The sequence below is a fragment of the Oncorhynchus nerka genome, linkage group LG15 (genome assembly GCF_034236695.1).
Source record: "Oncorhynchus nerka isolate Pitt River linkage group LG15, Oner_Uvic_2.0, whole genome shotgun sequence".
Lineage (NCBI taxonomy): Eukaryota > Metazoa > Chordata > Actinopteri > Salmoniformes > Salmonidae > Oncorhynchus > Oncorhynchus nerka.
This window is the reverse complement of record NC_088410.1, coordinates 54,236,113-54,250,998: the sequence shown is the minus strand read 5'-3', so window position 1 is coordinate 54,250,998 and position 14,886 is coordinate 54,236,113. Positions and strand designations below refer to the sequence as shown.

At 45.5% G+C, this 14,886-nt stretch overlaps 1 protein-coding gene across 1 annotated transcript in view; it reads right to left on the bottom strand.

Annotated features, from left to right (window-relative positions):
• LOC115142708 (voltage-dependent L-type calcium channel subunit alpha-1D-like) overlaps window positions 1-14,886 on the bottom strand; it is a 127,197-nt gene that overhangs the window by 41,296 nt on the left and 71,015 nt on the right. The window contains exons 19-30 of the mRNA XM_065001722.1: window positions 14,719-14,848; window positions 14,045-14,104; window positions 13,901-13,960; window positions 11,697-11,803; window positions 11,353-11,440; window positions 10,981-11,088; window positions 10,765-10,817; window positions 10,367-10,513; window positions 9,954-10,155; window positions 9,107-9,265; window positions 8,655-8,765; window positions 6,876-6,959 (exon numbers count right to left, since the gene is read on the bottom strand). Coding sequence (XP_064857794.1) covers window positions 6,876-6,959; window positions 8,655-8,765; window positions 9,107-9,265; window positions 9,954-10,155; window positions 10,367-10,513; window positions 10,765-10,817; window positions 10,981-11,088; window positions 11,353-11,440; window positions 11,697-11,803; window positions 13,901-13,960; window positions 14,045-14,104; window positions 14,719-14,848 — 1,309 coding nt within the window. The remainder of the gene's footprint in view (window positions 1-6,875; window positions 6,960-8,654; window positions 8,766-9,106; window positions 9,266-9,953; window positions 10,156-10,366; window positions 10,514-10,764; window positions 10,818-10,980; window positions 11,089-11,352; window positions 11,441-11,696; window positions 11,804-13,900; window positions 13,961-14,044; window positions 14,105-14,718; window positions 14,849-14,886) is intronic.

Here is a 14,886-nt window from a genome sequence, read left to right as displayed (position 1 = left end):
TGACATCGCCTCAAATCTCTCCGTGAACCTGTGACCTTTTGAGACAACCAAGGGTTGCTCGAGGGATGGTGTCTACGTGACGTAGGTAACATGAACTAATCCTCAATCAACTGGAACAAGTTACCTACTGAACTACAGATCAGTCTAGGAAAGAGGATTAAAAGAGGCTTTAGATGTCACCAGTATATTTAACATTCCTTTAAGTATTCCTGGTAGGTACATCAAGACACTTCCTCTCAAAACCAGGCGAATCCTGGACTTGTTGCATGTAGAAAGGCATGTTCTTTTTTTCTCCAAACTCTCTCCTCGGGGACCACCAGCCACTTCACACATCCGTTCAAGCACGGAGGAGAGGTTGGAAAAACCCAGGACAACCTGACTGACCGGAGTTTAAAGTGACAGGGTGGGAGTAGTAGTCCCCTATGCAGGACGGCTGAAGCTGACATGCATGTGTATCTACGGGGCTGGTCGTGAAGCACTACCAGGATCCCTGCTACAGTACAGCCCTACAGGGGAGGAGAGGGACAGGAACACATGCTGTAGGGAGAGAAAACCTTGCCATAACTCGACTGGACACAATCAGCACAAGCATGGCAACCCCCCCCGGTCCAGAGTCACTGCATGCGGAGTCACAGTGGGACCCCCCCCCCAGAGGGGTCAGCCAGGAGAGGTCAAATGTCATAGCAGAGGTCATAACCCCTACCCCAATGGGTCATCCACAGTTCACCGCCCCACGCAGGGGGCACATGGCACGGCGGAGACCATGCGGCGGTGTCAGCGCTACAAACGTGAGGAGGAGCGGAGGGGAACCCGCCCTCGCCATGGGGGATGCACACTGCCACGTTTGAGTGATCGACACACTCTCCTTCAAAACAACACGCCCCAAACAAAAACAGGGACATGAAGAGAAAAAAAGCCAAAGCAAACGGACTCAAACTAACAAAAAATACAACCAAAAAGAACTGTCAAAAACCCAAACCAAACTGTTCTCTGAATGAAAACCAAACTTTTTAATTGTATAAATTAAAAAGGCGAGGTTATACAAGAGGCCATGTAGAGGATTAGAGGAGGTTATGTAGATAGAACACAAAATAAATGAACAAGCAAATCAACATGAACCAATGAAAACCCAGAGAAGAGAGGGCAAGGCCCTGATTGGGGGAAGAGCATCTTACCCCCGACTCATCCACCTGAGGAGCCTCCGTTGGCTTTAAAATCAAAGACCTGTGTTAATGACTCGCACAAGTTATCACAGCGTTATCCCTTATACTTGCACACTTGAACGCAACGTCATCAACATGTTTAAGACGTACGCACCATTAAAGACTCACACTTAACCACATATACCATCACACTTAAAAAACGGACGTTGCGTTGGAGACCGACACACAACATTGTCTCGACACTTGACGTTTACACACCGCTTATGTAACATTGACAGACTGGACTCATGCACACCTAAATCACAACCCCTATGTAACATAACGTTAACATCTTGAGACTAGGAGGCAGTATTTTGATGTTTGGATGAAAAACATAGCCAAAGGAAACTGCCTATTTTTCAGGCCCAGAAGCTAGAATATGCATATAAATATTGTCTGTGAGTATAACAGAACTGATATTGCAGGCAAAAACCTGAGGTAAATTTTGAAACCTCCCTGTTCCACTGCATGCCTGTCATCCATTTAAAGGGATATCAACCAGATTCCTTTCCCTATAGCTTCCACAAGGTGTCTTTAGACATAGTTTAAGCCTTTTATTCTGAAAAATGAGCGAGGACGATCACATCGCGTCAGTGCATAGCTGGGTATCCCCAGAGTTTTGCATGTGCCAACAGCTTGGAGCAGACATTTTCTCTCTCTCCTATTGAAAAAGCTACCGTCCGGTTGAAGTATTATAGATTATTTATTGTAAAAACAACCTGAGGATTGATCATAAAAAACGTTTGACATGTTTCTACGAACTTTACGGATACTATTTGGAATTTTCATCTGCCCGTCGTGACCTGCACGAGCAAGTGGATTACTAAACAAAACACGCCAACCAAATGGAGGTTTTTAGATATAAAAATAATCTTTATCAAACAAAAGGAACATTTATTGTGTAACTGGGAGTCTCGCGAGTGCAAACATCCAAAGATCATCAAAGGTAAGCGATAAATTGTATTGCTTTTCTAACTTTCGTGACCAATCTACTTTGCTGCTAGCTGTTTGTAATGTTTTGTCTGCTGAGAGAGATGTCCTCACATAAACGCTTGGTTTCCTTTCGCTGTAAAGCTTTTTAATTTTTTTTATCAGACATGCCAGGTGGATTAACAACAAGTTAAACTGTGTTTTGCTATATTGCACTTGTGATTTCACTTGTGATTTTTAGTAATTTAATTTGAATTTGGAGCTCTGCAATTCAGCGGATGTTGACGAAAATGATCCCGCTAAAGGGATCGGTGCGCCAAGAAGTTAAGGACACAAAGAACAGAATCTTAGCGCTTTAAACGTTTAAGACAGCGTACAGTTCGGCTTAACAACTTCTATGCGGTGCTTCCGTTGCATTTAAGACCGGCATACAACATGAAGACGTAAGGTAACGTTTAAGATTGAAATGCAACTTTATCACTCACTGTGTGATGGTAACGTGTGATCTTAGTGGCCGAAAAATAAAAGATTGTGGTTTGACACATGGATCACGTTGGAACAATGTTTATGAAACAACATTTGACTGACGCAGATTCTTATTATGACGCTTATGGATAGGACGGTTCCAAACGTAACGTTAACCCGACTATAACAGCGTTGCTATAGCGACTGTCACACAACCCATATATAACCCATTCCTATCAGTCAACAGGTCATACTACTAGTGCTTCTGTAACTATGGTAACTAATAAACAACCTTTCCTCCACTCATATAATATCACTATTGGCTTTTGGCTTGTCATCAGTATATGATTCAGAACTCATTCAGAATTTGTACTTCAACCTTTCCAGTATGTCACTTAAGGAATACTGTTTTTGGGGATGTGTTAACATTGGACTAATGAAAAAATGAGCAAAATATCATTTTTGAGTACATTTTTCCTTTAAGTCTGAAAATCATCGATCTTACGCTAACTCACACTCTCAGTTTCTCCCGCCCACAAATCCACAAGAACACAACCCACCGACACACAATGTGTGTAAAATGTGTGTAATGTAAAACATTACACACAAAGTTAGTCATATTGTATTAGTCAAAACGCTTTAAAATGCAGCTGTCAACACCTATATGGGAAAACAGTATATTCCTCATCAAAACACTGCTGTGAAAACTGAGAGAACTGTGAGAGAAACTGTGAACCCCTGTACGCTTTCAGGTGTATGACTTCACAGCAACACTACAGGAACGACACTGAGTGATGTCATCAACAGGGGGACAATAAGAGTAGAGTAACTCCACTGAACAACAGGAACGCTCCGGGGTGCGGAACAAGCAAAGCGTCACAACACGTGGAATAATAACGCTTGGGGAGGTTCCAGCAGCGTTTTGACGGAGCATGCGTTCAGCATTGCCACGTCGCCGCAGACAAGCGCCGCACATGTACGTGCGAGACAAGTTTCGATGGTGAGGAGGAGCCGTTAGTGATATATGTCAGTGTCGCACACAGCAAAAAAAAACATGCGAGTCAACGGTCAGTGCCCTGCATCAGAGTGGCTGCTAGAGGTGGTCAGTGCCCTGCATCAGAGTGGCTGCTAGAGGTGGTCAGTGCCCTGCATCAGAGTGGCTGCTAGAGGTCGCTCTCACAGCCCAGTGCGGAGAGAGTAAAAGAGATCAAGGGAGAGGGAGAGAGAGAGGGTGGGGGGGGTATAGAGAGGAGAGGGAGAGACAGAAAGAAGAGGGGGAGAGGAAGAGGGGAGAGAGAGGGCGGAGAGAGGAGGGAGAGAGAGAGGGTTTGGGGGGGTAGGGAAAGAGGAAGATGTCATGCACCTGACTGACGGCTACACACCTGGACCTGCTCTACAACATGAGCTCCGTTGGGAGCTTTAAGAGCTTCACTACATGGGAAGACAGAATAGAAGACAGAGACAATCACTCACAGAGACACAAACGCACGATCAACAAAGAACCTCAGACTCAGCTACCGCATTGATGGAACCACCAGAGATTAGTCATCAGATCTGCTTATGGCATGGCTTTAAGTGCTCTGTTTCTTCCGTGAGGCTCACACTGATTGTGAATGACTGTTAGTGAAGCCTGATGTGTTTCAACTTTTGACCCCGATCGAACTTTGATATTGATTGCGCTGCTTTAATTGTGTTCTGCTTAGGAAGAACAAGGTGCTTAGGAAGAACACGCTGCAGAAAGAAATAGAATGTAAAAGTCAATCCAATATTAAATCGCCACTGTTTGTACATTCTATTCCATTCTATTTCTATGTTGCAGCATTGTGCCGGGTGAACAACATGCCCTAGCTGTGCTCTGAGCTTCAAGGCCATTCTGTCTGGGGGGGAAAATATACAAGGGAGGTGCGGCGAGAGAGAAGGGTCAAACTTCACAAAGGGTCACAAAAGGTCAGTGAGCAGGCGGACAGACCGGTGCGGGCCCATCGCCATTTGTGTGTGAGGGGGGGGGGGGGGGGGGGGGGCATGGGGAGGACGCTAGGCCGACGGGGTGAACACCTGACACTTTCCCAGCATGCATCAGGAGAGGAGGTACACAGCCCACAGTGATTGGGTAACAACAATCAGGCCACACGTGAAATGGGCAGCTATAGTATAGCCATGCGTGGACATAGATCCTAGATCAGAAGTTAAAACAGCCCAACTGAATGAAGTGTCTGATCTAGTCAGTCCTTCTCTATCTGTGAAAGACAGTGAGGCAGAATGGAGGCATGCAAACCAACAGCCAATGGGAGATGGAATTGGGCACACACACACACAAAACATATGCATGTAAAACACAGAAAATACACATGCCAGCTCTCACACAGAGTCATGCACTAACACATTCACATCCACATAAAACAGGAACACAGACACTGACACACTGACATATGGTGACTCCAGAGAAACAGCACTGAAAGTATAGCACACAGAGAGAGAGAGAGAGAGAGAGAGAGAGAGAGAGAGAGAGCAAGTGAGAGAGAGTGCGAGTGAGAGAGAGAGCGAGACAGAGAGAGAGAGAGAGAGACAGAGAGAGAGAGAGAGAGCAAGTGAGAGAGAGAGTGCGAGTGAGAGAGAGAGCGAGACAAAGAGAGCGAGACAGAGAGAGAGAGAGAGCGAGCAAGTGAGAGAGAGCGAGACAGAGAGAAAGAAAGAAAGAAAGAGAGGGAGAGAGAGATTGAGCAAGACCGAGAGAGAGAGAGAGAGAGAGAGAGTTGAGCAGTGAACTGCACCTATAATCTACGATGAAAATGTGTGAGTGAGAGTGTTTGTATTAATTGACAACGGGTACATGTGACATGCGCTGACATACTGTATGTATATTATTGACATTGTGTACAGTATGCACACTGCTGCATTTATTTTTTTATTTTACCTTTATTTTACTAGGCAAGTCAGTTAAGAACAAATTCTTATTTTCAATGACGGCCTAGGAACAGTGGGTTAACTGCCTGTTCAGGGGCAGAACGACAGATTTGTACCTTGTCAGCTCGGGGATTCGAACTTGCAACCTAGCGGTTACTAGTCCAACGCTCTAACCACTAGGCTACCCTGTTTGGGTTAGTAGAGTTAACTTAGTCGCAGTAGCTTTTCAACAGAGCACTACCCAACCAGGCTAGGCAGAGAACGTTTCAGCAGTAGTCTGCTAGGTTGTTCTAAGTAGAAGTCATCCACCGTTTGACCCTGTCTTGACAGACTAACTCAACCAAGCACAGACAGATCCTGAAGCACGGTGTAACTATGTAACTATTAAGCTTTGCTTAATAGTTACATCATCTCAGAACATTTCTTTACAAACGCCTGTTTTTATTTGTTGTTGCCCCAAAACTGACAAAACGTTCAATGACTCATTTTGAGTTTCATAACGCATTATCAGTGTGAAGGGATTCGCGAAGACAAAAGTTGTTTACGCAACAAAAAATAATAATACAGGGATGAGTTGGATCACTGCCATACTTGCCTCTACAAGTTTCTATGGAAACAGAATGAACACGAGTAACAGGGTTAGACGACCAAGCGGATGCAACAGCAGCATCGCACGGCTCGTAAACCATCTATCGATCGCCATGGGTACAGCGTGTGGGATACCTCTGGTGGGAAACGTCCGGGTGCACCGAGGCATCGTAACACTCGCTTCAACAATAAAACAATCAAACATTTCACCACGTCGTACCATACCACACATTAGAAATGCATTGCACATGGCCCGAGTGTCAGAATAAACAGAAGCTCCTGTACAACGGAGGCCAGGGGGTTCATTTTAATAGCGACGGTACATGTTTTCATCAGACAGGAGAGTACAAGACAGGAATTACAAGAAGACTGAAGCCGTACAGAGAAAGCCAATAGAACCACTAGCGGATTGAAAACCAATGGAGTATATATTGCCGAACAGAATATCGTTTGAAACACATAAGCAGTATATTTCCTAATATAGCGATCTGAATCAGTTTCACTGTAAGTATGAAGTGATGGGCAGCAGCAGTTTAGTACCAACTAGCTAACACTAGGGGGCACTGTGGGCCTAATGTAAAATAATATAGAACCCACGAGGGGAGAGGGAGACTGACATGAGGAAGACGCTGGGATTTACTCTCTCGGTCTCATGTTCACTCGAAGTACATCTAAGCGTCTTCCTCAACCTCGGGACACTCTTAGGGATAATGCTGGTGCTACTGGCATTCTGGCTTCATTGTAAGGCTTCAGTTTCACAGAAGAGACAGAAAAGGTAGTACTTACGTTCACTTCAGTGATAGCAATATCAACGACGCTACCAACTACAATTAAGGCATCAAACGTGTTCCACGCATCAGTGAAATAGTGCTGTTGCGGAAAGCCACAACACACACGGGGATGAGAGGGGGAGGAGAATAGAGAGAGAGAGAGAGAGAGAAGAGGAGTACAGTGTATGGATAAGGAGCATGTAAGGGAGGCAGCAGGGAGGGCCAGAGAAGGAGAGAAGACAGACAAAGAGAAAAGAAGCCATCAAGACCTGAATAATCAATAACAGAGAGAGTTACCGACAGAGGCCCTTTGGTAGCAGAGGAGCCGAAGTCAGCAGAAGCAGCAGCCCATATAACCTAGGACCAGGGGTGTAATTCAGTGAGGTGAAACATCCAGAACGTTCCCTTTCCCTTTAGAAAATGCTACATCACCAATTAACTCCTCCACACCGGCGTTTACAGTCATTACCCAAATTGTTTGCACCCCTTGGTAAAGATGAGCTTTACGGAAAATATGAAAAGAGAGATTTCTTCGGCGACACACACCAGTGGTGGGTTCTGTCGTCGAAAGAAGGATGAATAGAAGACAACCTCGTACCTACTGTCAAATATGGTGGTGGATCTTGGATGTTATGGGGATATTTTTGCTTCCACTGGTCCTGGGGCCCTTGTTAAGAGCAACGGGAGCATGAACTTTTCCAAGTACCAGGACATTTTAGCCAAACACCTGGTGACCTCTGCCAGGAGGCTGGATCTTCCAACCAGACAATAACCCGAGGCACACATCAAAAATCCACAGAGAAATCGTTAATTGACCACAAAACCTTGCGTTTCAGGCCACCGTATTAGGGCAAAAAGGCCTTTTGAGATATGTAATGTATTGCCATAAAGAATTATAAAGATAACATTTGCCTAGGAACTCACTTGGTGAAGGCCGCAGGACTGAAGATGAACTAATTCAATGTATCTGTCACTAGCAAATGCAGTCATGGGTGGTAACTCTACAATTCAGTGGAAACGGCAAAGGAAAGATTATATTGTAGGCGTGGCTTAGTGGGGGCGTTACTCAAAATCTGGACCACCCACAGGGTCACAGTGACTCTATTGTTTTGAGTTATGACTCCTCAAAAGTTTTGAGTAGTGTTGACAGTTTACAGTGTAGGCGGGGGTTAAGTGGTGAGGTTTAATACGAAAATACTGTATTACCTTAACTAGTACCGAGCTACTGGCGTCATTTCAGTTACTTTCAAATGATATCTGCACGTTAAGTGCATCTACTCCAATGTACGACAGTATTGTCAACGACTGGGTGTAATACAAATGTGTATGTGATCTATAAATGTTACTCTGTTAGAAAGAGAGCGAGAGAGCGAGAGAGCGAGAGAGAGAGAGAGAAAGAGAGAGAAAATGAGAAAGAGAGAAAATGAGAAAGAGAGAGAGAAAAAGAGTGAGAGAGAAAAAGAGAAAGCGAGAGTGAGTGAGTGAGAAAAAGAGAGAGAGAGAGAAAATGAGAAAGAGAGAGAGAGAAAAAGAGAATGCGAGAGAGAGCCCTGTCTAGCGGCACTTCAGTACTGCACCACACCAGTCGGTCTCTTACTGGGTCCCGGTCCTTATCCTCAACAACTAATAATAATAAAGGTACTGTACACACAAGAACCAAAGACACCTGCAAACCTAATGGGCAAATGTGCAGAATGAAACGGCATCTACATATGTGAGGTGTGTGTCCATCTGTGTGCACACGCGCATGCATCTGTGTGTGTGTGTATGTCTGTGTGCAGGCATGTGTCCTTACCCTGGGTTTGAAGGCGATGAGTTTGAGCACCATCTCCGCAGTGAAAACAGCAGTGAAGACCATGTTGAGGATGTCCATCACATAGTTAAATGTCGCAGACTGGCCATAGTGCTACAGACAGGAGAGTGATAGAGAGGGAGGGAGGGAGGGAGGGAGGGAGGGAGGGAGGGAGGGAGGAGGGAGGGAGGGAGGGAGGGACAGATAGACAGAGACAGAAACAGACAGACAGACAGATAGAGACAGACAGACAGATAGAGACAGGCAGAGAGGGGTGGATGTAGAGAAAGTGTAGATGTAAGTGCCAGATATTCTATAGAAGAATAAAGAGGTTTTACAAAGCACTAGGAAGCTGAGATGCTGGCTCAGGGGTTGTACTGCAGGGGATTGCCTAACAGTGAATGCTGCTACACGACTAGGGCTTTATGAACGGGTCGGGTTGAGCTTCTTCCTACCTGCACAGCCAGGCAGAGTGTGTTGAGCATGATGAGGACGAACATGATGTACTCAAACCCGGTGGAGTTGACCACGTACCAGAACTTATACTGGTAGGGGTTCTTAGGGATGTACCTCCTCAACGGATGGGCCTTCAGGGCATACTCCACACACTGACGCTGTAGAACACATGGGGAGGCAGGTAGTGGTTAGAGCGTTGGGCCAGTAACCCGAAAGGTTGCTGGATCGAATCCCTGAGCTCTGCCCCTGAACACGGCCGTTAACCCACGGTTCCCTTTTTTGTAAATAAGAATTTGTTCTTAACTAACTTGCCTAGTTAAATAAAGGTTACATTTAAAAAACAATTGAACACACATGGTTATACACTACATACCTGTACACATAGTATAGAGTACTAAAGCAATAAGGCACGAGGGGGTGTGGTATATAGGCAATAAACCTGTTCATACGCACGACTCAAAGCCGAGTGCCTGGATACAGCTCTTAACCGTGGTATTGCGTTGTGCATAAGAACATCCCTCAGCCGTATATGTTGGCCATATACCCCCCCCCCCCCCTGGGCCTTACTGCTTAAATATACCACGGCTTTCAGCCAATCAGGCTCGAACCACCCGGTTTATAAACATAGCAACACACTCAGCAACACATTCAGCAACACACTCAGAACACTTACCCAGTGTGGGAGACCTGCTAGTCTAGACATGTAGTGCCACACAACGCATAGTCACACATAGACACACAGACACACACAGACACACACATAGACCCTGCATGAACACACACACACACACACACACACACGTGTTCACGAACACACACGCACGCCCAGGGAATTGTGTGTCTAACCTGGTTCTTATCCAGCTCACAGTTCTTGTACTCTTTCTCTCCCTGCTCCTGGAATGTAACGATGACGAAACCCACAAAGATGTTCATCATGAAGAAGGCGATGATGATGATGTAGATGATGAAGAAGATGGAGATCTCGATGCGGTAGTTGTAGATGGGACCCAGGTTCTCCCTGTTCGAGTCTATGGCTTTGTAGAGCAACCTGAAAGAGTGAGAGAGAGAGAAAGAGAGAGAGAAATAGAGAGAGCGAGAGAGAAAGAAAGAAAAAGAGAAAGAGGGGGAGAGAGAGATAGAAAGTGCGTGTGAGAGCGAGAACACACATTTGTTTACCTTCTGTTTTTTTATACACAAAAGGCAAAAATATGGTGTATTATATTGTATATGGGTGTATAATATGAGTGGGTGTGTCTTACGAAGGCCAGCCCTCGAAGGTAGACACCGTGAACAGAGCCATCATGGCCATGAGCACGTTGTCAAAGTTGAACTCGCTGTTGTGCCACACTCTCTTATGGATGAACGGCTGGTTCACGTCCCCGTCCTTATAAAGGATGTAGGTGCCCCTGGGAGGTTAGAGGTCAAGAGGACACAGGGGTTAGAGGTCAGAGGTCCGGATATAGGATTCGTCCTATGATGTACCGTATGTAAAGAACATGAATATTGTGGATGTTGTAAATATGTTCGTCTACGCGCAACACGCTCAAAGACGCTGCGGAACACCTTACTGTACAGTAAATGTAAGTATTTCAGATACAAAGTGAAGGGTGTCCGTTTGATGTGTGTAGATGGACAAAGGCATCAAAAAACAACTGACTTGCAATCGTCGGGGCCAGACTTGGCTTCGTCCGTGCAGCGGTAAAACTTCCCCTGCAAAGCAAAACACAACACTTTCCTCGAAACGGCTACAAAACGAACCCTCAACCCTCAGGTGTCAACGTCTAGGTTGGGGATTTACTGAAAGCTACGATGCCATTGGCATCACAACCCATGTTACGGTATTGATCTTAGAGCCAGGTGTTACGGTGTTGACCTTGAAGAGCTGCACCCCTATGCAGGCGAACATGAACTGCAGCAGCGTGGTGACGATCATGATGTTACCGATGGTCCTGATGGCCACGAACACACACTGGACCACGTGCTGCAGGGGTCAAAAGTTCAAAGGTTAGAAGCTATCGAACAGTGCGAAGGCATTACGTTGACGAAAGGTCAATATACGTAGGAAGAAGGAGGCACAGCGACGACACAGTTCTAGAAAGCCGTTTTTTAAAAACCCTGTACAGGTTTTTAGCAACAAACTGTCCCAAGTCCACTGCACTTGTTCTACAAATACTACGGCAAGGAATATGGTACTGAAAGAGAAGGAGTAGGACATATAAAGTTTTAGGATGAGGCAGTACTGTACCTTGAGGCCCTTGGCTCGGTTGATGGCCCTCAGGGGCCTGAGCACTCGCAGGACTCTCAGAATCTTCACCACAGAGATGGCGGAGGACCTAAAGGACATCACAGGAACTCCCCGTCAGAAACCAACTCGCCCTCTCTAAACGCAACCGTTCATTGCCATAATCAAACTTGACCGTGTCCATCAAAAATATAAAAAAACACGACGTGTTAGGACGGGAGAAGGAACGGAGGGCGAGGGACAATGGGCGAGGGACATGAGGATGAAGACAGAGAGAGAGAGAGAGAGAGAGAGAGAGAGAGAGAGAGAGAGAGATGTGTGGGCGGAGGGCAGCAGCAGGTACTGACTGGATGCAGAAGGAGACCAGGGAGACCCCCACCACCAGCAGATCCAGCAGGTTGAAGGTGTTCCGACAGAACGCCCCTTTATGGAGGAACGCTCCGTATGTGGTCATCTGGGGGGAAGGGCACAGTGAGTTAGACGGGGTAACAGACGCTTAGAAAATGCACAGAAATACACACATCGACACGCACATTCGCACACACACGGGGACACACACGAGCACACAGATACACAGTAGTACACCGCAAGACAGACAGAAACACCTACACAGGTATATATAGTGGTAGAAACACTCACTCCCCTCAAACCCACATACAGTATTTCCACACTCTTGCAGAACACTCTATTTCAGGGTGGCGAGCTCAGACTCAGTAAAACAGGAAGTTAGCAGCTACCGTGGCCACCCCGCGGCACCGTGGTACATGAATGTAGTAGTAAGTCATTCACTTCACAATCGGCTAATAACAGGGTCACCCGCGGCAACAAAAGGTGCAGTTTGTTGCCGCGCTGAGGACGAATATTATATCTACGACCGGAGAGAAATGACAGGGTTGAACAGCCTACCGGTTGGAAAACCCCATGCCCTTACTGACACATTCATGTAGGGCCGTTTCCCTTAAAGCGCATTCCTTCATGTTATTTAACAGCTCACAGTCTAAAGGGGTAATAGAGCAGCTCCACTTAAAAAAAATAATAATAATAATAAAACGTCAGACTTCAGCAGGCAGAGAAGTAAACAACGCAGCGAAAGGAAGTCTTGTTCAAATCATAAAAGAAAAGGATTCATCGTCCTGAGTGCGTGTAAATGTAGAGACTAGCTTGCGCTAGCGGAAAGCACTGCTGACGCAGCAGGATCAAACTGAGCTGGGTCGTGTTCATTCGGCACCAAACGGGAAAAGAAATAACTGAAATGGGGAAGGACTATCTGAACGGGTCCAATAAGAAACTCTAGTTTCCCGCACTCCGTTGCAAAACATGTTGCTACGGTGAGCCGTAATGAATACGACCCGCAACAGGACTGAGCAGGGTTGGGCTGCCCTCTCAAGGGTTCTGAAGGAAACCCTACATTTCTAAGCACTCAGTACAATCTGGGGAAAGCCCATGCTCCACATGAACATGGTTGGTTTGCCCCCTCTTTTATGGCTCAGTATCTGAATAGCGGTCAGTCGGTATGAAACAGAAGCATGGAGTCGGCTTTGACTGGAGATGGCCTTAGATGTTTGTTTATAGACCCCCCTCCCAACACCCCCCAAATGACATCCAGGTCAAAATATCAGTCAAAGCTACATCTCTTAAACGGCACATTGATATCTCTTTCCTTTGCACAAAGTGTTGCATCATTTTTGGAGAGGTGCACAAAAATAGTGTCGTCGGGTCAAAATTCCAAAACCTTTTCAACTCATTGTTGACTTTTCCAAACGTGACAAACATGATGACACCAATCGGGGTTGGTTTGTGCCTTTGATTCCTTCATGGATTATTCGTTTCCTGATTAGCGGGAATTGAACAACTTGTGTGTTAGTTAGTGTGTGTAGTGCTCGTAAGTAATGATGAAGGTCGAGGGGCGCGTTCGTAAATTCACTCTGGCTATCTACTCCGATTTCGGAGCACTCTCGTATGAGTGTGCCAGAGCACAGAATAACTGATTCATTAACGAACGCTCAACACCCTTTGAATATGGCCCGTGTCTGTAAACATTGTCAAAAAACCTTAACGAAATTGTTGCCAAGCAGCACATTTACAGCCACCAAAGCTCTGGATAACATGAAAACAGCCTAACCAGCTCTGCTGGGTGGGGTGAGTAAAATGGTCAAGAGTGAGGTGTTCTCTTATTTATGTCTGGAAGTAGCTAGCAAGCTAACTAACTTTAGCCAGTTAGCTTGGGTACTTGTGCCGTTGTGAGTTCATAACACTCGGATCAACCCTACTCCTCGGGCCGGAGCGTCCAGCGTGCGCCTTCTAAACGCTCCGAGAGAGGAACGCTCTGAATTTACTAAAGGACAATCTGACAACGCTCTGAATCTTACGAACGCCCAGAGCGCACTCTGGCACTCCAGAGTGAATTTACACGGAACACACCCTAGATGTTTTGGTAGTTAAAAGAGGTGCCATGGAGTAAAAAGAGAAAGAATAGAAAAGGAAAAGTGAAACGAGGCAGGTACAGCAAGTGTGTGCAGCAAGGCTCTCTGTCGTCACAAGCGAGAGTTACCTTCAACATGATCTCAAATGTAAACATGCTAGTGAAGACATAATCTGCATAGCCTAGGACCTGGAAGGCAACCAGACGTGGGGAGTGTTACCGTGGGGGGGTCAGTTAGTTGACAGCACAGAGAGGCGGACACAGGCCATTTACCTTCAACAGGATCTCAACAGTAAAGATAGCCGTGAAAGCATAGTCAAAGTAACCAAGTATCTGCAAAAAGCAACGGACATGTTTAACATGGGTTATATCAGGTTATGCAAGTACGTTCATCAGAGACATTCGAAGAAAAACAAGTTAGCGTGGGAAACCCATGTGTGCAGGAAAGAGCATAGGAAGTGACTTAGTATGCATAAACCAAACAATCCACAGTTTTGGTATATGTGAATAAAAATCTGTGTATATTACAATACATTTCAAAATGCAGTATATCTTCATTATATCATTTCATTACGAGCACCAGCACAACGTCATCCATCCGACAATCACCATGACATGCCATTGTGCAGCTTGAGGTTAAGTTATAATGGTGAATATACATAATGATTCCAAAGTCATTGAACCTGCTGCCTAAGAGGATCATGGGAGAAACTTCAGGAAAAGTGTTATCATTACCGTTAACGTCACTCTTAACCAACTAAATCCTTAAATATGAATACAAAAAAAACGTAAAATAAGCAATAAATATCACAAATCAATACAGAATGTATCTTTACTATGTACTACTATGTAGGGTAACAATTGAAAATCAGTTACTGTCTACTGTGTGTTCCCATAAATATGACCCAACATTATTTGAATGTAGACAAGAAGGTTTCTGTACTTACGATGTTGCGTGCGGAGAAGTTGCGTATGGGGTCCTCTGCAGCGAGGGAGACAGAGCTGAGCATGATGAAGACCAGGATGAGATTGGTGAAGATGTGGTGGTTGATGAGTCTATGACATCCCACCCGGATCCTGAGGAGAACGACAGAAAACGCACACACCTGCTTAAG